The sequence below is a fragment of the Micropterus salmoides genome, unplaced genomic scaffold (genome assembly GCF_014851395.1).
Source record: "Micropterus salmoides isolate LMB-PRFRI ecotype aquatic unplaced genomic scaffold, ASM1485139v1 Ms_hic_scaffold_6, whole genome shotgun sequence".
Classification (NCBI taxonomy): domain Eukaryota; kingdom Metazoa; phylum Chordata; class Actinopteri; order Centrarchiformes; family Centrarchidae; genus Micropterus; species Micropterus salmoides.
The window spans coordinates 16,558,160-16,583,245 of NW_024044348.1; the positions used below are offsets into that span (position 1 = coordinate 16,558,160).

Below are 25,086 nucleotides of genomic sequence, written 5' to 3' on the forward strand. Positions count from 1 at the left end.
TTACATCATGATCTCATACAATGACTAAGCATTTAAATCCTTTCATGTAGTAATATGTTTTAAATAATTAAGTACAACGTCATTAAAGAAACAAAACACAATGTTTTTGGACAATTAAAAACTGTATTTTAAAGTCTCAGTTACCACAGAAGAGCTGGGTTTGTTGTAGCAGGAAGAAGACAGGAACCATTCAAGCGACATTTGTTCCATGCCGGAAGAGTAATGCCGTTGCGCGTCCTCCACTATAATACGTACCGGCATTTTTTTTTCCAGTTAAGGTGGATATGAATGGATAACGGAGGTATGTGTACAGTGGAACACGGCTACTGTTGAAGAAGTATTCATATATTATTCGCTGTTGAAAGGGGATTTTTATTCTTCGTATTCTGGCTGAAGTGTGGTCGGTTTGGGTTGTCTTCAGTCTGTCACTGTCCGTTAAGTTAGTGTAGGTAACTAAAGTCAATGTCAAAAGGGAAGGGTCAGCACAGTTACTCAGTTATTCTGGGCAGTGCGTGACATCGAAATACGTGTAATCCCGTAATAAGTCACTGGAAAACAAATTAAAACGTGGTTAAACATGTTTTGTGGACAAAACAGACAGTAGTGGCTATCACACACCTAACGTTACAGACTCGTCATTTGCTGAATGAAACAATAATTTTTATTATCAAGTCTTCAAATGGCATGTTTGTCCAATCAACAGCACAAGAACTACAAATTCTTGAAAAAAATAGGTGGAGAGACACTCCACCTATTTTACACAGCAACTGCAGTTAAATTATCACAGATAGCATTACTCAGCATGTGAGAAGAGTTGTATAATGACCTCTGCAGGGAGCTTTGCAAAGTCTTGACAAAATAATCCTTTTGATGTCATTTCGATTTGGGCTTGAGCCTCCAGATTTTTTGCAGAAAGCCTGCGTTACAAACTTGAGGTGTGGTGTGTAATGAATTGGATTATTATTGTGAAAAATGCAGGATGCAGTGTTTTGCAGGATTGACCCACAGCCTACTTGTGATTAATTATTTCAACTATCCCCCTTTTCTGTCTACTATGTTTAAAAGTATAGAAAAAAATGAAACATGTAAGTCACATGCAGTGAGTTTGTTAAATAGTCCAGCCAGTGTTAGATGAATGAAATTGATTGCCAATTGGTTAAATTCAGTGTTGTCAGGAGTATAATTCAAGTAAATATAATTCATACGGTATTTGTGGTTAGTAAAAGATTTTTAACTTTGTGTGCTGCTTGATAATACTAACATGCCTTTTTCAGGTCAACTCACAGATGTCTTCTGTTTGAGGTTCTAACTGTGGTTGGTCTGAACGGCTCTCAACCATGCTGTCAGGACTCGCTGCTGCCTGCCACTCTTTAAAGTTTACATTGCCTCAATGGAAAGCCTGTCTTCACCGAACATATTGCCCATCAAAGCAAGGGCAATGGCTACTGGGAACTGCGGTTCAGAGAAGGTCTCATAGATGGACTACAGCACCATCATCAAGGATAAACCAGAAGCCAGCATTTGCCAGAGCTCCAGCGTTTGGAGATAGGCTTGCCATCATAGATAGCAGTGGTAGCCACAGCTACAAGCAGCTGTATTGCAGCAGCTTAGGCCTTGCAGGTAGAATCAGTTCTGCACTAAACTCTGAATTTGGGAGTCTGGAAGGAAAGCGGATCTCCTTCCTGTGTGCTAATGATGCCTCCTATACAGTGGCACAGTGGGCGGCTTGGATGAGTGGTGGGACGGCAGTGCCACTCTACAGAAAACACCCTGAGTCTGAACTGGAGTACATCATATCTGACTCCCAGACTTCATTGCTGATAGCAGGGCATCCGTATGCTGAAACCCTAGAGCCGCTGGCACAGAGGCTGGGGCTGCCATGCCTGTCACTTCCTCCTACTTCTAACCTGAGCACTTTGGGTGGGGCAGACACCCAAAAGAAAGAGACAGCCATCACAGACTGGGCTGATCGACCAGCTATGATAATCTACACGAGTGGTACCACAGGGAGACCCAAGGGAGTTCTACATACACACAACAGCATCCAAGCCATGGTAAACCAAATTTCTCATAGGCTTGTCTGATGAAGTAAATGGTTCACAGCTTTGACATAGCAGAGGATGGTATGGCTGGTGCTAATGGACTGAAAAGCTGTGGTTAATATAATAATACTGCGCAGTGTGAATTGTCTGTGCACCAGCTATAGGCTCTTCTGTATCTGTGCGGTTATCCAAAACATTTGACAGCTAAACATAACATTTTCAGAGTAATTCAAACAAGTTTTTTTTGTTCACCATAGTGTTAGTGTTATGTTTTGACCTGGCTCAAAAGGCCACAACAAAAGGGAGAGTTTAACAAAACGTTTATTTAAACCAAAATGAACAAAATTAAGGGGTATTTTAAACTAACATAATTAAAGTATGAGGTATGTAGTCTGTGCTTTCGGTACTGTCTGTGCAGGATGATGTTTGCATGAATGTATATGTGTGAAGGTGTTGTAGAATGCAAAAACAAGATAAATACCACAAAGCAATAGTCCAAATCCAAACTAAAGGGGAAACCGGGGAGCCGGCCTGCAGGGAGGTCTGACCTGGCCTCGACAGCAGCCTCTTGCAGAATGAGAAGACAGTTACAAATACTCAGGGAAATTAGCTCAGGTGCCCAGAGTTACTGCAATCAGTCTCGGCTGCTCTTCACCTGCAAGGGATAGAGATTGGCCACACCCACACATAATCCCACAGGGCGTCACAATAGTCTTTTATGTAATCCTGTTTTATATAATTTAAAAAACCCTGTTAAATTTAAAATACTTTGATGTTTCTGTGTTGGTTAATATTACATTTATACAAGAGGTCTTTATTAAATTTACATTAAATTTTTTTATGAAATTTGCAGTAGCGATATGCCAAACTAGGTTTGTTGTCCTTTAGAAACCATGTCTATATTAAATGGTTTCTCCACTAGAGAACATTGATTTTTCTTCTGTAAAATGTCTTGGTATGTGTCTTGGTCTTATGTATATATATTTTTTTAATCTAAGGGATCTACACCAATATCAATACTGTTTTGGTCAGTGCTATAATTGATATGATACCTGGGACTGTTTGACATGTTTGTAGTCTACTCTCCTGCCTTTTATATAATTTCCTTACCCCTCCTCATTCTGTGTGTCCTGTCCAGATATCCTCCACTAGCCATAACACATTAGTCAAAATTGCACAATATCTGGGGGGTGGGGCCTTTAAATGCTTGCTTGCTTGCTTAAAGCCTTGTTGGTGTGTTCAGGTGCTTGTTGGAAGCTCAGACATCAGTGATTTTAGATTCACTTTTTTGATCTGCTTTGTTTGATGCAAGAAATTACAAAATCTGCAGTATCTTTTTCATGTTGTGCATGTTTATGTTCTAGGTTTGATTTACTTGAAACAAGATCTTTGAATGCTATGCTTTTTCAGAACTCTGGTACAGTGGATAGACAATATAGAACCTATATAGTAAAACTGCAACTGTCATGTAAAAAATGCACATCATTGGTTGTTTTGCTCATTTTACCCCATGAAATACACAGCACTAATATGCTGTATTTCATTTCATTTAAATACCTTCCAGGGTCTTTTGTAATGAATTGTTTGCTAACTTAAATATTCAGTCAATATTATTTATATAAGTCCCTATGTCTGACAGTGGCACAGTGTTCTTTAGTTAAATCTTTATACAGGATATTTTATGCTTTGCAGGCAGAGATTATGAAGGGTCTATCCAGAGCTCCACAAACCTAACAAATATGGACACATGCATGTTTTTGAGTGCAAGAAGTGTTTGGACACCTCCACACTCGTATTTGACTCACTGATTAGCATCATTTCTAGTTTGTTCCAGTCAAGCTTTCCAAATATTCACTAATAACTATGCCATTAAGGATCTCCTGAAGATTTCCCTTCCCTCCCCTTAAAAAGAATTGACCCACATGTCCAATAGTGTGGAAAATTAAAACACTCTAAAAGATGAGAAGAGCTTCATTTGTCTCTGGTTGGCCCAGGGAGGTGAGTGAATGATTAAGTGAGTCTGTTTTCCTTGAAGAGAACAACATCAGGTTGTCAGAATTCCTGGAAAGCTCCTCTGTCTGGTTAATGTGAATGAAGAGTTTGAAACAAAGGAAAATAAAATTGCTGAATGACTTCCAAATTTAAACATTGATTTAAGATGTCCATTTGATCCCCACCTTCCACTTCTTGACAGTGTGTGTATACACTGAATATTTTTGCATAATCTTTGGTGTTGTAATGCCTGATAGTGCCTTCAGCAATGCTGCAATTCTTTGCTAGTGAATGGAAAATTGAAAAGCATACAAATTCCCTAACCTAATTATTGAGGTGCATTTTGCCTGTGGTGAACAGTGTCATTGGGGGTGCCATCTGAGTGATCAGAAACTGCAGTAACATTTACAACAAAAGATCACACTGACCTACCTGTCCAAGTGGTTGGTGGTGTGATTTCAAATACTGAGTCTTAGAGCAAACATTAACATGACTTCTGATATCTGCATGCATGTGTGTTTCTGCAAAAGTCTTTCTAGCTGTGATCTGTTCAGTTATTTTGCAATTGCATTCAGAAGCATGTGGTGTGCATTTAACTTTTTATAAACAAAGCAAGAGGATTCTTTATTATCTGCTTAGACAAACATGCAGTGAACAGGCCACAATAATCAGAACAGCTGTACAATATAATGCAATTCAATATAGCTCTAAGATAAAAATCACCTTTAAGTATTAACCAAAGTTAAAAAAAATACGCTTCACAAAGGTGCTGTTTAGATTTAGCCTATTGTAGCACACATGTTCCTCTATAACTTGACATTCACAGCTAAAAAATCGCAGAATTAATTAAACAGACACATTTACTGCTCAGCAGTATCATAAGTGATTTCAGGAGCGCAAGGGTGAAGTTCAATTTCCGTGCCCTCCGTAATCACCAAATCTAATTCTGGCAACTAAATGAACTAAATGAACCTTAATGGTGAGTTAGTGGAGTTTTTCCTTATTTGAATAAGGGGTCTAATAATAGCGGGTATATGTTGTACAAGTTGTTGTACAAGACAAATTTATGATTTTGAGCTTGAATTGAGTAGACGAAATTACTAGAGGTTCATATCCGCCATTCTTGAAATAAGGTTTAGATATAGGCCAGCAAGCCACTATTTACATTTCATGACTTGTATTACAGTACCTAGATTTTGTGTTTCATAATAACAAATGGCTTCTTAACCGCGATAAGTCTAACAAACAATCCATACAGTTTTATCAAACAGTTTTTGGGCGTGTATCTTGCGTTTCGGAGCCTTTTTATGCTGTGTTTTTTTATTCCTGCTAACTGCTAAAAATGTGTGATGATGTGAGAAATGTCTGCAACAGTGGAAGTGATTTATTTTAAAGATAATATGGCATGATGACCCCCGCTTCTCTTTCCTCTCCTGTCTCCCCCCTCACCCTCAGGTCCAGTGTCTGGTTTCAGAGTGGGCGTGGTCCAGCGATGACGTCATCCTCCACACCTTGCCACTCCACCACGTGCATGGCATCGTTAACAAGCTGCTATGCCCTCTCTGGGTGGGCGCCACCTGCATCATGCTGCCTGACTTCCAGCCTCAGAAGGTCTAGACTGCACTCTGTCTCTGTCTCCTTCTTGTTCTAACTCTTTCTCTTGGCACAGTGTACCTTTCATTAACACCCCTGAACAAAAGAGAGAGTTGTACAGCTCTAAGGCTCCGGAGGTGACGGAGGTGTACCTGAGGGGAAGTATATCAGATTTAGACGTCCTGTATGGACAAGGTGCTACTGGTTTGAGAAAGACCTTCCACTGTTTCCACATCAATCCATTTTTTCTGTATCAGAGTTTCCCTTTCTCCTTACACTTTTCTTCTGTCTTTTCTCCTCGCTTCATCTCCTCTCCCTCTCTTCTTCTATCAGCCTCTCCTCCTCCTCCCTCTCTGACTGTCAAACTAAGTGTTTGGGCTCAGTGATGAATTGCCCTGTGTGGCTTTGTATCTGACCAATGCCGACTCACGGCAGGGGCTTAAGCAGCGGATCAATCGATGAGCTGACATTGAAGGATGATAGTGCTTGTTTGGCCCTAAGAAGGGAGGGGAAGATGGGGTGCTAAGTGTGTGTGTGGCTTTGGAACATATAGGAGTGTAGATGCACGTGTTTTACCATGTATGTGTGTTTGTCTTTGTACGCCAGGATCTCTAAAGCCTAATGACAGTGAAGGTAGATGGAAAGGAAAGGTCTTAAAGGACGCATGTATCTGTCAACATGGGTATTATACACATACGCTGTTATAGCTATCAGTATTCAACTGTTATCCCTGACCTTGTGTACCAAACCACAAAACGCCTCCTCTCACCCTCAGAAAAAAAAACCTTTATTCTCCTCCTGAAGTTACAGTACATTGATGAAGTGATCGATAGTCTGTCTCTTCTATCCCCCAAGATCTCTGAAGGGTAGCCTAGGCAGCAGAGGCCGCCATTGATTTTTTTTCTGATTTCGCCGGGAGATAGTGACAAAAATGTTCAGTGCAGGAATTGTGATCCAGTAAATCGCAGATAAGTCTATTTCAAGTGGGCTATTGCAGACTGACAGAGGCAGATACTCTTCCTGTGGTGCACACAGCACTGGTCAGATTTTGTTTGTGTATTTGAATCTGACTTCTTCATCACAGCAACTAATATTTTGATTAAGAATGAGGAAATGATTCACTAACACGCTGAAATAATGTTCAACTCAAATGTAAAATCGCATTGTTTGAGATATTTAATAGGAGGGAGGGATAATACATCAAGTATGTATTAAGATTGAGGCGCTACTTTAAAAGTATCCTTGTACACTCACATCTGCCTGTTCTTTAATAATATAATATAATCTTAAAGTAATGTTTCATACACCAATGGTTTGGGTTGGGCAAGACTTGAGGGGATGAAGTATTTTGACGTTGTGTTGGCTGTAGGGATGGCAATGCCACTCTACACAATAGGTGATCTGTCTGTCTGTCGGTCTACCACTTTGGTCCAGGCAGAAATTTCTCAGCAGCTATTGGATGGATTCCCATGGAATTCTGTACAGACATTCATGTTCCCCTCAGAATTAATGGTATATACTAACACGCTAAACTAAGAAGGTGAATATGGTAAATATTATACCTGCTAAATGTCAGCATGTTAGCATTGTCGTCGTGAGCTTGTTAGCATGCTGACGTTCGCATTTAGCAGTACATTACAGCCTCACAGAGCTTGATTTGAGGAATATAAAAATGCATTTTTTTCTTTTTACCAAAATAAGCCAAATAAATCAGTTTTTAATTTTATTAATTTGTTTAATTTTCTTTCACAAGCCACTGTACAAACAACTTTCCTGAATATAACACAGTCAGAAATTAGTTAAATTATGATAGCAAAGGATAAAAGGAAATAGCTCCTCAAATGATAAGTAAACTGGACTAAAAAGGTGATCAAACTTTTAATACATGCTATTTTTCGATACTGAGCGCTAAAGACACATTAGTATTTAACATCCAGTCCTTCTCGGAAGAATTTGCAATTGTATTGCAGTCCTATGTTCGAGTGCAGGGCCGAGCAGCTCATTGAGTAGGATGCAGGCCATATCTCTGGGTTCTCACCACATCCTGTCCCCTAGGTGGAGGCCTACCTTTTGATGGACATAAATTGCCTTCCTCTCCCCTCCAGACTGGACTTGGTAGAAGCGCTCCACTGCACTTGATAGACACCACACAGAATAGTCAGCACACACTTGTTTAATAATCCTCTGCACAAAGTTTTATTCTGTATGTCTACAGGTGAACCGTGAGCACCCATAATTTGTAGATCAACTTTTATCATCTAAATTAGACTGCTGACAAGTCTTCATAATTTCAGCTCTATTTGTCTCTATATTTCAGTTATGTTTGTTTATTAGCAGCAGAGCAAGAGGAGGTGAAAGTTAGTCTACAATGAGGTGACTCATAGGAGAAGTGGAAGGAAATGATTGGAAATTGTTGGCATATTAAGAAGGATATGGTTGGACTGTAGGTGAGGGGATGATGGGAGAGACTGCATCTTTCTGTGTGTGAGTATGTGTCTAGGTGTGTGTGTGTGTGTGTGTGTGTGAGAGAGAGAGAGAGAGAGGGTGATAGAGAGGCAGCGAAGCAGGAAATTACGAAATGGAGAGAGAAGGTAAGTGAATGTGAGATAGGGAGTAGAGGGGAGAAAGAAAGATGGAGGGAAAATGGTGGGTCAGAGATGAAAGTGGAGAATGAAAAAGAAGCACTTGGGGAATGGAGGTAGAAGAAAGAAGAAGTGAAGATAAGTAGACTGAGAGCGGAGGGGAGACAGCTGGGGAGGAGCTTTTGTATCCCAGGGGGAGACGGACTTAGAGAAGCTGTCGTTCACCTTCACTTAATTCATGCTGTTGTCTCATCCTCCCATCGTCTATGTACCCAGACTGTGTGTGTGTGTGTGCGTGAGAGATGAAGTGGAGTGGGGCGGGGTGTGTAAAATGGCTTTGTCCTTGAACAAGTGAGTTTATGTGATATTTGAACAGTTTTTTTATATGTGCATGTAGTTCACAATGTATGTTTATGTCCATTTAAGCCTGTGCGTGTGTTTAAAGCCGCATGATTGAGGCAGTAGAGGACACGAGTGGCTCCTTCTGTAACAGTCAAAAAGCACATTTGTCAAAAGTATCCATACAGAAGGCCTTTTAACTGGCCAACGTGCCAGCTCTGCCCTACAGCAGTCTGCTGTTTTCCTGCCCCTGACCTTTACAAATCTGGACTGTTTTCTGCTCTTTTTTTGGCATTGTGTTGACAGTTTTTGTATGAAGCTGCTGTCTGGGCCTTACTTTGCCATTTACATCGAATAAAAGATAACAATATCACATGTATTAAAGGATAGTTACGGTATTTTTAACCATGAAACACATTTTTACATATTTGGGGTCTAAATGACTAATAGGTGTAAAAAGTTTTAGAATCGGTTCAGTAGATCATCTCAGTTGCCCAAGTGCTTGTTTTTGCCCCTGACAAGCTCAGATTGTTAGTCTAAGTGCCTGAAAACATTATAGAAAGGTTCCCTAAAAAGACACACATTTTTGTTAAAGAGTTTTTGTTTAACCAGAAACCAGAAGTCTGAAATCTTGTGAGAGGTAAGTTGTTGCAAGATGAAGACCTTGGAAATGTGAGTCAGTAGTCATCTTACTCTTTAACAAAAAGGTCTCTCTTTATAGGAAGTCTTTCCATAATGTTGTCAGACAACAATCTGAGCCTGTCGGTATCAAAAACAAGCAGTTTTGGTGGACAAACTTTTTATGGGCACAATTTCCCCAGAGGAATATGTCTGTTTCGTGGTTGCCGGCTAGGGCTACCTACAGAACTAATTTTTGTACCTATTAGTCATTTAGACCCTAAGTATGTAAACATATGATCCAGGTTTAAAAATACCAGAATTACCCTTTTAATAAAATTAATTTGGATGTAATTATTCAGTTTGCATGGCCTCGTCCATTAGATACACGACTTTAATTTTTGCTTTTCCTTATCTCCCTCTCTCTTCCTCCCTCTTATTATTATATGTTGTGCTTATCTCTCTTTGACTTTCTCCCAGGTGTGGGAGATGCTGTTGAGCTCCAAGGCTCCCTCGGTTAAAGTGTTCATGGCCGTGCCAACTATCTACTCTAAGCTGATCCAGTACTATGATCAGCACTTCACACAACCTCATGTCAAGGACTTTGTCAAAGCGGTCTGCAAAGAGAGGATCAGGTACTGGCTGTAGGATCAATGACAGACAGCTCACTCATGTGTAGATGTATCTGTTGATACGTGTAGTTGTGTGTGTTTATACTGTGTGTGTGTGTGTGTGTGTGTGTGTGTGTGTGTGTATGTGTGTATATATATATATATATATATATATATATATATATATATATATATATATATATATATATGGAATAAATCCCACATATCACCCACAGCACACATGAATATCTGAAACAAATAATGTGAACTGTGGATGTACATAAACAGTCTTCCTAATGATCTGAAATGTGGTTTACCCCCTTTTCAAATGTCATAGGCATTCAGCCTTCCAGCCCTGATAGAATTTAAATCGACATGTTTCACAAAGTTTTTATGTCATAGTATAACCTAGGAATGTGTTATAAGGATTTTTGTGTTTCCCTCATGTCCGGCCCTCTCCCTCTAGACTGATGGTTTCGGGCTCGGCTGCTCTCCCTCTTCCCACACTGCAGCGCTGGGAAGAGATTACAGGACACACACTGCTGGAGCGCTACGGAATGACCGAGACCGGCATGGCACTGTCTAACCCTCTCAAGGGCCAACGCAACCCAGGTAGACATGTTTCACTAACACGCACTTGTACTTTTACCCAGTATGGAAAAATACATATAGTTGTTTATTCTATCCTTCACGGTGGATAACAATAATGTCATGCAGAACATAGGACTGGACAATAAAACAATAACAATAATTATTGCGATATAATTTGTTTCAATAACAATATAACAAATGTTCAGTAAATATTCAATAAATGTTTGATTTTATTCACTTGAATCACACACGAATTAGGACTTTTTTATTAAGATGTTTATTCTGTCGAGGAAAAAGGACTGAAAAAAGATTTTACTTAATTTTACTCGTGCATATTTGTTGGCAAAGATTTTATCATAATTGTTTTGAATGTTCTACCTCAAATTTGTGAAGTGATCCACTGTTTGGCATTAAGTGTTGACCATAAAGAAGAGTTTAAACCACAAACAACAATCAGGTTTCTTCAACTTTCACTCAAGAGCAGAAATCAGCCTTTAAATTCGAAAGAAATAAAGATTTGGTACTTATGGTGATAAATATCGATATCGAAATATTTGAAGCTTTTTATTGTGATAACATTTTTCGTCATATCGTCCAGTCCTAGCAGAACACTAAGATAGCTGAAAAGGCAGGTCTTGGTCGTCTTCCAAGCAAAGTGTGGTGGATCAGCTGCAGGATATGAAGCCAGAATAAAATGTTTTTTAAAGACAAGTTTGACATCTGATTTGAATTACTCAAGCTTGGAAAACCTTTCATGACCAAAAGAAAAACAAGGGCAACATTTCCTCATGTGTTCTAATCTAGTGAGTAAGGCAGTAAAGAATGCAGATGTAGTGTGAGTGCATCACACCAGGTTACTAAACCTCTAAAAGTCTGTCTGTCTTTGCTTGGCAAAATTTCATATAAGGTTTTCAAATAAAAAAAAATGCGTCAACGTCAGTCAGCTGGATTAGGTGGTGTGCTCTCCAGGACGTTGTCATTACTTTGTCAGCCAAAGTGAACATAGTTTTACTGACCGTGAAACTTTGGGTTGGTTGGCAGTCACCCCCTGCTAATGGATGAAGGCAGCCAATGTGAATGTTTTTCACTTTCAAAATGCTGGTCTGAAATTTGTCACATTAAATCTGTTGTTTTATTGCAATTAAGCCCAACATGTAGCTGGCATAACTTTTCAGAAAAAATCTGTGTCCAGGAAACATGGCCAGGGAGTATGGTTTTAGACAGAGCTTGAGGCTTTCATGGAGCTTAATTAAAATGAAAATGACTTCATGGAGCAGAGGATTGGGATTTTTGCTTTCCGTTCTTTCCCAAAGTTGAAGTTTATTGTGGAGTGGCTGATAATAGCACATTCCTTTAAGTGTAGTTTTTACTGAGTTGTTGAGGAAATTTGGTACTATTAAAACGAGGCAAAATTTGATTAAAAGCTTCTACACATTTGATTTAAAGCTTCTGCACATCTTGATCTTAGATGATATAATCAATGTTTTCAATTCATTCAACATAATTTTGATGGCTATATTTTAATATCTAGCAGAAGATGTCATGGACTCATGGAGGTACAAAAGTGGTTAGAAAGTGCAATATTTTATCTGCGCCACAAAATTATTGGACAGGTTCACAAATAAGATGCTGCTGCAGAAATTACTTTTTACCGAAGAAACCATACTGGTTGGTGTGACCACACATGAAGTAACTGTTCCTCGTCTTCATCACATATCTCTCTGATATCGTTCTACCTCCCTCACCAGTTAGATTCAGTAGTACGGCGTCAGTGTTGTGTTTTGATCATAGACAGTTTTCTCTGGTGTGATGTCAACTAAAACCCCATGATCCCAACTACACCTCCCTCACACACGGAAACAAAGGCAATGAGGTCAGGCTAGTGGTGGTTGCTTTCTTCTCCTGTCTTCTCCTGTCCTCCCACACTTCCTCTCTCTCCCCACCTTCTTCCCTCCCTGTTCCCTAGCCAACTCTTTTTCTTTACAGGTAAAGCTAATTAGCTTGCGAGTTGATTGCGCAATCTTCTGTCTGCTGTATTGTTTTGTTTGTTTGTCAGGTAATGTTTCACATAAACTAGGCAGGCTGCGTTTGATTCCTCTCAGGTGATTATTAAGAGTGTCTTCAAGAGGTCTGTGTTTCTATTGATGTTTCCACTGCCGCACAGACTTTTGTGAGAGTTGTGTGTATGTGTGTGCGTGTGTATATGCAGGCATGAGCATGTGCCTGTTTGAGTCTGTGTGTTTCTGCCTTTTCTTTAAGTAGGTTAAAATGGATCAACAGCAACCATAGGAAACACTCTCAGAAGAGTAGTGGAGTGGAGTTCCTCTCTCTCTCCCTCTTTTACATACACTTTCTTTTCTTTCTGTCCTACACCAACTAAGTAGCAGGGAACTCAACTATTAATACACTTATTGACACCTATTGCATTAATACTTTTCTAGTGTATTTAGGGCATCTTATTGGCCTGATTTTGTTGTGTACTTTGCAGTTTTGGAGCATTCCAGATTAACAGCAGTGTGGCTTTCTAGGTCATATCGCCCTTGTAGAGATGTAGAGATGTAGGAATGTGAGATTAGACCCACTTCTTTCAGTCTTGCTATTAACTCATTTGCTGCCGTTTCATCTTTTTTTTGTTTTTCTTCCTAATTTCCAGGCTTTTTTTTGTCTTTTTACTAACATCGAGAACAGAGAAAGACACCTTCAAGGCTGTCTTTCTCCTGATGTCATCTTGACAAAGCTGTCATTTGATGCAAAAAATTATATCATCTTTCATAAACCCCTTGAAAGAATAACTGTGGAACAATGCTGTCTGGACCTTTGTCATGCTGTGCCTTCTCCGCGACACACAGACCTCTTCCCACCTAGCATGTAGCATTTATAACCTGCCTGTACTCTTCAAAATGCCACTCAATCTTGTTGAATCATCAAGACCAGAATGCTACAAGTCTCCAAAATTTCTAAAGCTCCTGACATGAGAGGAAAAAAATGATGATAGAAGAGGGCATAGAAGGGGAGAGAGATTCCCTGAATTGAACTGTAAATGGATTGTGGAGACTTTGTCATTGAGGGAGACGAGTCTGTTTTTGTCATTTTGTAGATGGCAGTTTTTTTGCTGGAAAGGGTGAAAAACTCAAGGAAGATTACTCCGTCTACACCTCTTCACCCCTGATCAGGGGAAAAGAACACGAGAGGAGAAGAGATTGATCTTGTTTGTTAGGGTTTTTGTAATAATCTATTTACCAGGGTTGTTCTAAAGAATTAATTCATTATCATTCCGATCACTAATAAAATTATACTCACCGTGTTCATTTCTGAGATCTGGGAATGTGGCAACTTCACTAAAGGGGCAGAAACACATCAGATATCATATGATTTGACAAGACTTAAACAAAACACATCAGCCAAACATATTTGGAAAAGAAAACAAAGACAAGTGGTAGAATTATTACCCGAACTTGCTGTTCATTACCAACATTTCACATGCAATTTCTTTCAGCTTTTCCTCCAAATAGAGTGGTTTAGATCTGGCTAAACTGTCAACTTGTTTACAACTTGTCTGATCATCTGACTGCTCGTTTCACACTTCGTTGTTTCCACATCACATCAATTATTTGATGAGTATTAAAAAATAAGACACAATTAAACCAGAATTATCCTTTAAAGCAATATAGGTCTGGGGCAATTTGTCGACGTAATTGACTCGTCGACGCGTCGCTGCATCCGGTGTGGGATTCTCCCGGACAAGCTCTAGCTACAAGACCGTGCCTTCGACTGTCTAAAGTTTGGAGTATTTCAGACAGACACTCAACAACATTCTGCTCTGTGAGCTCTCTGAACTGGAAACAGCTTCACTGCAGCACAACTGCTGTCCACAACCTTGACAGCGTTGATCTAAAATCTTTAATTCAGATGACCCATATTTGGAGGCATTAAGCGGTTGGTTTAGCTAGAAAAGTGCTTGTTCGAATGACAAATCAAATCAAATATGTTCAGCTGGCCATCATAGAGAGGTGAGAGAGACGATATGGTTTAAATATGGGGGTAACAGCACATTTTGAGACCTTCTCTCCTGGAAGCCATTCACAGTGTTGCACTCAGTTGTTCACATGAAAAGTGACGGAAATAGTTGTGTCAAGAATGAAAAATAAGCTAGAGAGAGAAGTTCAAACCCTACTCCTTTCTCACTTTCACACAGCTGGCCAACCATGGTGTGGAGTGGGTGTAAGTGTTGGATTGTCCGTTTCGGAGTAACATGGTCAGATGCTTTCTGAAGCTATTGGACCGTCTGACAAGCAGTTCTGATGAAGCACCCACTCCATCCTCCATACTTTGACTGTAATGAGGATCCCAGAGCCACCTCGTCTCAGTAAGCCTCTTTGACACAACAGTCCAGGATGCAGTGATCATTATAACTTGGCTAGATTCAGCTTGTCTAACCTTCCAACTTAAGCTTGTTTGTTATCCTGCTTTGTCAGTTGGTTTTTCGTGTTGGACTGGAGTGCAAGTGATGGAGGGTGTGTGATACACATTGCCAATCAAGACTGGAGTGTATTACATCAATATGTAGTGAGAGCATCAGTCTTTAATCAGGACCTGCCCAGTTCTTTATTGGGAGAGCCTTAAGGCAGGCACACACACACACACACACACACAAACACATGCGCGCAAACACACGCGCGCGCACACACACACACACACACACACACACACACACACATTCATCCTTGTACTTCTATCCTTGTGGGGACTGTCATTGACATAATGTGTTCCCTGGACCCTTAGCCTATCCTTAACCATCACAACTAAAATGTTGACCCTGATCCTAACCCTAACCTAAACCTAATTCTACCCTAACCCTCGAAACCAAGTCTAAATCTTGTTCCGGTCCTCACTATGTAGAAAGCACACACACACACACACACACACACACACACACACACACACACACACACACACACACACACACACACACACACACAAAAGACCACTGAGACCTTCTGCATGCATTCCCTGTGTACTCTTTGCTATAATTACTTAACTCAGGAGGTCACACTTGCAAACACACAAACATGGAGACTGTAGGTGATGTCAGTACATGTGGGAACTTTCAATTTGCAACCCATTTTGGAGGTAACACATTCCTTATTAATAGTTTCACTTAAACATTGCTGCAGCTCACAGTTAGAGTGAGCAGTAACAGCTCTCATTGCATTTCATAATTTGTCAGCTCAGTTATAAAAATTTTATGCAACTGTGCTGCAATAAAAAGCCTTGTCAAGCACTCAGCAGTAGTTAAGACTGAAGTACAGTCTGTACTTTTTCTTTTTTTCAGAAATAGCATAAAACTGGTGCAAATTGTAGAGTAGTTATTTAAGTTGATGGTTATGGAGGTGCATGGAGTGTTATTGTGTGTGTCAGAGGAGTGCGATATTGTGAATTTTGGTTTGACTTAATGCCGTGGATTCTGTGGACTCTGTCATTACTCTTGATTAATTGCAATGTCATGGAGTGTATTCTGGGCCTGTTATTTTGTCTTAAGAGTCAAATGTCCAAAGACAGTTGTCTTATTTGGAGTTTACTTGTTGTTGGAGCAAACAGCTGCATCAGGCATTGCCCAGAAATCCCCATTACTGTCCAAGTAAGCTGACTGGTGACTGAGACGAATGGCTTTCAGTTTAGTGTTTTACAAGCTCAGCAAACCATTTAGTGACCAGTTATGCCCTGCAGACAGAGGCCAATGCCATCTTAGGGGAGTAAACTCCCACTGTGGTTAGAAATCCTGCACTAAAAGTTGATGACGATCCCTCCATTGGTTACTGCCCGTATAAGTGGACAAAAATTATACCATCTTGATTTCAACTGACTATGTTCCCTTTGTACTCATGAGTTTTTTGTGGGTGTTTCTGCTTCATTTATTATCAGGCGCTGTAGGGCTGCCGCTTCCTGGTGTGGAAGTTCGGATTGTTATGAATAACACAACCAACACCACAATTGTGGAGGGAAATCACAGAGAGACTCAGGTAATCAATGAATGAATAAGTTATAAGCTGATTGTTCTACAGACAGGGGATGAAAAACAGAATTATGTCAGACAGTAGTGTGATTGAAGATGGATTTCTTCATCTCTTCATTTCTCTTTGAATATATGGCAGGTACGTCCAGGTCTGGAGGGGAAAGAAGGGGAGCTACTAGTTCGTGGCCCATCGGTCTTTAAGGAGTACTGGGGCAAACCTCGAGAGACCAGAGAGTCTTTCACTGATGATGGCTGGTTCAAAACAGGTACCAAACGCTCTTCTCCTCTTTTTCTTCTTAACTCACACTTCAGCACTGTACATGCACGCACACATTCACACTCAAATGTGTGTACTGGATGTGTGTGTGCGCACATTTTGGGGGACTGTGAGGGAGTGATAAATGGACTGTGTGTGTTTTTGGTGCTGCAGGGCATTTTTCCTCCTAAGTGGTTGTGACTGCTCAGGGTCTTGAGAAACCAAGTATTGCTCTCTAGCTCTCTTCCTCTCCCTCGTTCTTGTGTGTGTGTGTGTGTGTGTGTGTGTGAGGCAGTACACATGGAAGATGTCATCAGAGGCTGTCTCCCTGCAGCCCATCATCCCCCTCTCCCAAAAAGGACCTGTAGTTTACTTTTAATTTTCATGTAGACAACAGGACAGAGAACAGCCAGAAGCAAAAGCGTGAGGAAAGAGCTGGAAGTATTGAGCTTGGAGATGTGGTGGTGGAGGGGTTAGAAAGAGTCGGCTACAAAGGGTGGCATGTAAGGCTCCCGCGAGAGTGGGGATGGACAAGGTGGGGATGTGGAGCTTGTGGTGGAGGGGGAGGAGTGGGTGAAAAGAAGCAAGGAAGGAGCAAGTAATGGAGAAGCAGGGCGAGGCAGTGGGAAAGCGGTGCAGAGTGTGTTTAATTGGCTTTGCAGGCTGGAAGGACAGAGATCCAGAGCACAGCACGCTGCTGTCACACTCCATTACAGCCACCGGCCACATAATGAGAGCCTGTGCAATCAGCTCCCCACAGACCAGTCCCTCAAGCCACACGCACACATACACACACACACACACACACACACACACACACACACACACACACACACAGTGGACTACTCTATAGGAAGCTATCAAAAACGTTCCTTGCCCACCCACCTGCCTATGTTCCCTGATGCCAACTTAAACACCACACACACACACACACACACACACACACACACACACACACACACAGGTATGAAGTGTGAGGAGATTTTTGGCATCCAGGTTTCCAGAAGAAAAAGTTGTTTTATTTTTTGCTTAGACAATTTCAGGTGGTATTTAAAGCACCTTCAAAGCTCAACTCATGTGGTTGACTCAGCGGTTCAAATGTTGAGCAACTGAGTTAGAAAATATCTAGTTCTTTGATTGAAAACTCAAAGGATTAAATAAGGAATCTCCACCGATTGTATACATCAAAGTACCGTATCTGTAAAAAAACGTTGCATAAATCTGATAAATTTCCTCAGTATTGGTTGGTCTGAAGACTACATGTTTAAAAATAAAAAATAAAATCTGGGGAAGTAGATGTAGAGAGGAGTGAGTTTACCAGACCTCTGTAGCCCACTCCTCATCTCTGCTTGAGGCTAGTGGCTCGAGGCTGCGTTTGCCGCTACTAGAAACCTCTGACTGAACATTCTGTATTCAGGTTACATTGTGGGTAATGTATTTGCGGGTATTTTTTTGAGGAACTTGTGAACACTGTGAGGACATAACTGTTCCCGGAGAGACATAGTTAGAGCATGTAACTACCCCATAAAACCAAAACTTTTAGTTTTTAGATTTTGGTTTGTCCTGTAGACAGAGGGAGCTTCTTGGAAAGGTATTTGATTTCCCTGTGCATAACCAAACAATAATGGGGTAACAATGTAAATTTTGTTTTGTTGTTCTTTTTCATATATTTTGTTTGACATATATATATTGTTGGACATAATTCAGTGAGTTTGTTCATTTACTCTTGCATCATGACCCTTAACAAAACTTGACAATGTTTATTTATGCAGCACTGCATTTGTAATTTAGCCAATAAAATTATTACAGTATTACAGTTAGACTCAATTACACATTTGTGCAAAAGACTTTCATAATGCCCTTACAACACTGTAAATCTTGACAGAACCATATGACGTTTTATCAGCGAAACAATATGACAGCGTTTGAAACTACATTTGAACTATATTTTGTTCATGCTTGAGAGGCTGGTGTCTGAATCTGGTCCAAATCTTCCTGCCACGACAGATCAATTGGCCAAAAAATAAATCACTACAAGACACTACACTAAATATTATAGGAAACCATCTGGAAAGCTGGCGATGCTAGCAATAATTAAACAAATGATTTTGCAGGTGACAGTGACCAGGAGAGTGGGGTGTAATGTGGCGGAAAAAAGGAGGGGAGGGTTAGTTTTGGGTGTATACTGCACTTAACCCTCTGTTTAGCTTCCTACCTCACCTCTTACACTGCTTTTTACCTTCACACCTGCTCCCTGTTTCACACTCCACCTTTCTCTCTAACACTCTGACTCATCCTCATACTCCATCTCTGACTAACTCTTGGCAGATCTATTGTCACCTTTCGACAGAGCTTTCTGTATCTCACTTTTTCTACATCCTTTAGGATTTGACCTTCATGACAGAGATGAAAAATGAAAGGTGTTCAGCACTAGACTGCTTTTCATGTACCTTTTTGGACTTAAAAAAGTTGAGTACAGTTTAAATTAGCTTACATGACTTTCCACTTGATGCTGAGTGATGTACTTGCCAATAACAGTAATACAACACATGATAAACTGAATTTTCTGTTTAATTTATGTATATTATTATATACACCTTCAACATACAGTAATTCAATGCTGCGATCTTTCAGACCTTATCTTCAGCAAGATAATAGTCAGGTTCCTATTAGGAGTTGGGTGCATCGAGATAAACAGTTAGTGGTGCTTATTCTCCAGTCTGGTACCAGTAAACCATTGCAGAAGAACTAATGAGATGACGTAATTGAAAGTGTGCCATTTATGTTTGTTATACAGTATTTATTCATTTGAGGAATGTTACAGTCTCCCACACAGATGTTTTTGGCTGCTAGTTTTTCATCTCCTCCATGGGTCTACAGCTTCAGTGGACATTAAGTCCATATGCTTCACGTATATCATGATTTATTCACTAAGTCCGCTTCCATTGTCACATTTTCTTTTTATCAATATGTCAACTGTCCCACTTTAGCCAAGCATAAAAACTATCCGGCATTTCCACTCAGGTTGTTTAACGTAATAGAATTGAAAATGCGGATAAAAACAGGTGGATGGGAATGCACTTACTGTTGCAGAAAGTCATGTTCCCCCCTGTTATCCAAAGCTAGATTAAATAAAGCACTTCAGGCTACAACATTCATAACCTCAAAACTCCATTTTGTGATCAGCCAGCAGAACTGCACTGGAAAAAAAAGAGATTTAAAATCCATTGCAGTTGAAAACATCTTAAAACCCATTCTGTTTGCACTCTGCGGCTGACACTGAGTGGAAGATGAAGTATGAGAAGAAAATCAAGCTGAGAGGGGAGACTGACAGGCCAATTGGAAGAGGAGGCGAAGGAGAGATGGCCAAGAAAAAGTGGACTGTAGAAGGAGTGTTTAGATCAATAAGTTCTCAGCTGGTGAGAGGTGTCTTCTCTACTGCGAGCGGGTGCTGCGTAGCATGACTGGCAGCTCTATAGGGAAGCTGTCACCTTCTCCTGAGTGCTCTCTCTTTCCACTCATCTTCACAAACATCTCTGAGCACATTGATCCCCTCTCGCCTTTTTTTTAACCCTTGTTTTGTGCTCGTTCTGCAATACAGTCTGTCTGCTGTCCAGAGATACAGCATGAGTTCAGCTCAAGTTGACAAGACTGCAAGGGCGTTTGTTGTTAGTTTTGAAGTACACGGGTAAATACAACAAGTCGCGGGCAACAAAGCGAAAGATAATGTAAAAGTGGTGAGGTAGATTTGGGTTTAGTCGGTGTCTATCAACCAAGACGGCCCGGTACTGCTCCTGGAATGTTTTATGGTGTTCTGAAATAAACCATAAATAAATGAATGAATACATAAATTAGTAAGGACTTGTGGGAAGAGAGGGAAGCTTGGGCATTAGCAATTTTTCAAATTTTGCATCTCAGTAATAAATAATGGAAGCTTGGTTGCAGCAGGCAGTGTGGAGGAAGCTGTGTTTGGGGGCTGAATATTAACCCAGACTTATCTGATGTTTAATAATTTACTTAATTAACTTGAAGAGACGCCGGCTCATGGGCAGAAAAGTTAACAAGGGGGTTAAATCATTGTCGCTTTACCGCCGTTTCACACTCTTAAGGGCTTATTATATGGAACCTACTTATGTGAATGCAACTGAATCCTGTGAGATTTACAGAAAACTTTAATTTGGCAAAGCATGAGTGTTAAAACACATTTGATTGAGTATGTGAGTGTTCGCCCTCTTGTTAAACCGTGTCTGTCTGTCTGTCTGTCTGTCTGTCTGTCTGTCTGTCTGTCTGTGTGTGCTTGTGTGCAACTGAGAGAGTAACCCCAGCTGTAAAGGTGAGCTTCAGGTCTGCGGGGTAAATTCTCTCCACAGACAGACAGACAGACAGACAGAAGCGTGGGCTCATATCCTGCAGAGCCATCAGTAGTAATTTGTGCGTGGGCCTTTTGCTCCCAGCTGCACTCTCCTCTTCCCTGTGTCCTGTGTTCCCAATGTCATATTTCACCCCAAGTCACACTGTGTCCTCCTAACTCCAATGTCAGAGCTCCCTGTGGGATCCACCAAGTTGTTCATGCCACCCATCCCTTTAACATTTACAGTGAGGTGTCCATGCATGGTGGTCCTGGTTTTAATTTACACCAGTTGCTGGTAAATGTAGTTAAACCCTGCTTCGTGTGAGCCACTACTCCAGGTGTTCTATTTACCCTTCCTTCTTTGCTTCCCTTCTTCCCTCATTCATTCATCTGCTCAGGTAGAAGGCAAAGTGACGAGAGGTACTGTGATTTCAAAAGTGCCAAAAGCAAAACTAATCTGAGTTTTGAAATTAGCGTTTGGGCTTTATAGTTGACTGTTGTTTTCTGGAGTTGATGTGTCTTGGCTGACTATCAGATTTGTGTGATTCAGTGCAGAGTAGGGGCATGTAAACGGCAGTTAAGTGGTGTGCTTGATGAGCATGGCAGATCTGAGACAGACATCAATCCTCAAGTTCAGCTTGTTATCTGCTGGTGGAGAGGCAACCCAGCAAGGAATATAATCAGTAACATTAACATAAAGCAATTCAAGCTCCTTTAATTGCATTATATTAAACAAATTAGATCACTCATCCAAGTGCAAAGTGCTTTCTTGTACGATATTAATTGCAAAAAAAAGGAGCTGTGACAAAAGTTAAGGATGATAAATAATGTCAGAGCTGAGATTTCACTGCTTGGCTGTCTGTTATTTATCCTCATTAACTCTTCCATCTAGTCACCGGGGCTTAAATGTGGAACATTAATATTCATATATGCTAAGTGTTTACAGTCGCTCTGAGAAGAGGCACGACTCACATTTAGACCTCTCTCATCTTTGTGCAGATAAGGCTGTCCTCTCCACAGTGATGGAGGGCACTCAGCTTTAACCTGCAGTGTGAGAGTTTAGGTTGTGCTGAATGTGGTGAAAGACTGTGACTCCACTCACAGAGAAGCATCTCCTCACCAGGCTCGCTTTAAACACTTGGGCGATGCTAGTGCAGAGACATGTACGTATAAACACTACATGGCTGTCAAATAGTATCTCTAAAATGTCCACTTCTCTGAAGGAAAAACACTTCTGAGTTTTGGTCGATGATAGGTAATTTTTTAGACTGTTCAGTGGGTTTTAAAATGTTTGCGTCGCCATGCCAGAGGTGTGTGCAGAGATGGTGTGTTCTGTCGCTTAAGTGCACCTATTCAAAGATTAAAATACAGTTATTGCCTACACAGCTAATGCAACAGCCACAAGAACTGTAACGGGTCAGCTCCAAGTACTATTCTTGACTTAGTGGTGACTGTCAATTGTGAAGACAGCACATACAGTACCAGGTCAAAGAGAGGTTAGCTAAAGATGTACAAATATCACCTTTACAACATGTTGACTACCAGTGGTGAAGGAAGTATTCAGATCATTTAAGTAAAACTACTAATACCACTCTGTAAAAATACATAGTGTAAAGTCCTGCATTGATAATGTTGCGTAAGTAAGTGTTCAAGTATAATCGGGAAATGTCTCATGTGATTGTTACATTATTATATATCTTAACATTATTATTACTAATGTATTGATGTAAAAGCAGCATTTTTTACTTTTGTAGTTGGTTGAGGTGGAGCTAATTTGAACTGTTTTATATAAAGCTGCAACTAATTATTTTCCTTATAAATTAATCTCCTATTTATTTTTTTGATTAATCAATTTGCTTGAATGACTGTTTGTAAAATTTCAGAAAATAAAGAGACTTTCACAGTGTTCGTCTTGTTCAACCAACAGTCTAAACCTGAAAATTATTAAAACATATATGTGAAGTTGAAACTATGAAATGTTTTTTCATAAAAAATCATTATCAGAATAGTTCATTTTGTCAATCAATTAATCAACAGATCGTTTCGGCTGTACATTTTCATATGTTTTTCACTTTGAATTGTAGAGAAACAGAAAGTGGTATGAGAAGAAAAAGTACCTCAAGTTTGTACTTAAGTACAGGACTTAGATGTACTTAGTTAGATATTGTTGTTGACTACACGCTATGAGGACAGCCAGGTGACTCTGAATTTATGGTTTGCGATTACCTTAAACATTAGACTAGAACCTGGTTTCACAACAGTTATACAACAAGCTAAGAGATGGAGTGTAAATCACTCACTGCTGTAGACTTGTTTTTTTGAGACTTGTTTGTGTTGTTTATTTTTAGAGATTTGGCTCGACTTGGAATTGTCATGTTGTCAGAATTAGGAAAGGACACATCTTCTTTGTTCATTTGTGAAGCGTTTAAAATAGCTTACTTAAAAATGTCAGTAATTTATGGCAGAGCCTCTTTGATGTACAAGTACTTAACATTTATTGGTCACGCAGATTTCTTATTTCCTCATAACAGTGATCGGAATCATAGATATGTGGGTTTCAGAGTGAGGCATGTATTTTTATAATGTAGAAGCTCATATTTATTAAAGACACCCACTTGACTCCCTGGAATAGGATTTTTTTAGCCACATCCTATTCATGGATGAAAGTGTGTTTCTTCCTTTTTAAAACTGCTGCAGTCTGAGTTTGAGTGTGCAGTAAGTCAAAGTCAGAATGAGATAATAATGTGAATGTAGATGTGTTTTCATTTTATTGCTCAAAGTGCACTTTACAGGAGGCTACATGCCAGCCACATCTCCAGGGTTGAGTGGGGTGTGCACACAAAAACAAGTACATGGTACTTTAGATCAAGGTCGGACTCAATTCACATTCAATTACAAACACTCATAACGTTTTTTTTCTGTCTAGTTCAATAACAGCAGAAATCTGTTATGGGGCTGGAAGGTTGCGACAAACTAATGGGTGACTTCTGTCATCTCCACAGAAACAGTTTTTGTGCATTTTGAGTTGTCTCGCTCCTTCCCTGACACCTCTAGCAGCGATGCTAGAGGCAGACTGGCTGAAGTGTTTTTGTGATGTTGGCCTTTTTCATATGTCACACTGCCCTTTTCTTCCACGCACTTTTTGTCTAAGTCTAATGTCCAGACTATGTGTGTCTGTGTGCCTGTGTAATTTTGAATAGTTTTGTGGACTAAGTCCTCTACAGTTACATTTCTTTTGTAAAGGAACACGTGTGCACCCAATCAGAAATTTAATTTAGAACGCAGGACACTAATGACAGCAATTAATGAAAGAATGATAATAATAGCCTGTAGCTGCTTTTTGAACCAAATCATAGTTCACATTTTCGGAGGTAATATAAATGGCACAGTACCTGGCATGGAAGCAGCACAGGGGCCGTACCGCTGCCCTGCTAGTTCTAAGAGTTTGTTGAGTGGACACTCTGGAAGAGAGAAAAACAGTTTTTTTATGGGCCCAGCCTCCATTCTAATACAGCCAGGAGGTTCTTACCTGTCTGTCTGCGTGGGCTGAATTAAAGCTCCAACCTGAGCACATCACATGTAGTCTTAAGATAGAGAGTTTTAAATATGTCTTATGTCTATGTAGTAGTCTTGAGAAACAAAAGATGAAAGCATGAATGAAGGCCAATCAACAGACTTCTGGTAAAATGTCACACTCCAGCAAGAATTCCTCTTAAGGCAATTTTGTATTACTCTGAAAAAATGCTGTTGCTGGAATAAAACAAAAATGTTGATAATACACTTCTGTGCACAATGCTGTTAAGAAAATGATAATTAATGGCTTGAAGTAATTAAGCGTTGATTTTCTGAATTTCAATTACGCTGTAACAGAATGAACTTTTCTGCAGATCCAACTAATGTCCTTTTTTGTTTTCTGAAAATCATTATGGAAGTTTTCTCTGCCCTCCATCCTCCGGTTAAATTCTTGATCTGTTTTTATTTTATTTTTTTCCACACTGTGTGCCTTCACTTTCTTTAATGCCTCAGAATGAGATGAAAGCCCAGTGCAATTAGGCTTCTTATCGTTTTAATTAAGAAAGCCATTCGGCCATATCTGCC

The 25,086-nt window shown here is 40.1% G+C and overlaps 1 protein-coding gene across 3 annotated transcripts in view; it reads left to right on the forward strand.

The window, feature by feature from the left end:
• The first annotated feature begins 214 nt into the window (after positions 1 to 214).
• The window catches only part of acsf3 (acyl-CoA synthetase family member 3), a 52,433-nt gene continuing 27,561 nt past the window's right edge, over positions 215 to 25,086 (forward strand). For all 3 annotated transcript variants that reach the window (XR_005442179.1, XR_005442180.1, XM_038700856.1), the window contains exons 1-7: positions 215 to 301; positions 1,275 to 2,054; positions 5,490 to 5,645; positions 9,647 to 9,801; positions 10,244 to 10,389; positions 16,291 to 16,388; positions 16,521 to 16,647. Coding sequence is in view for 1 of the 3 variants with exons in the window: in XM_038700856.1 (XP_038556784.1) it covers positions 1,338 to 2,054; positions 5,490 to 5,645; positions 9,647 to 9,801; positions 10,244 to 10,389; positions 16,291 to 16,388; positions 16,521 to 16,647 (1,399 nt within the window). In the remaining 2 variants the exon portion in view is untranslated. The remainder of the gene's footprint in view (positions 302 to 1,274; positions 2,055 to 5,489; positions 5,646 to 9,646; positions 9,802 to 10,243; positions 10,390 to 16,290; positions 16,389 to 16,520; positions 16,648 to 25,086) is intronic.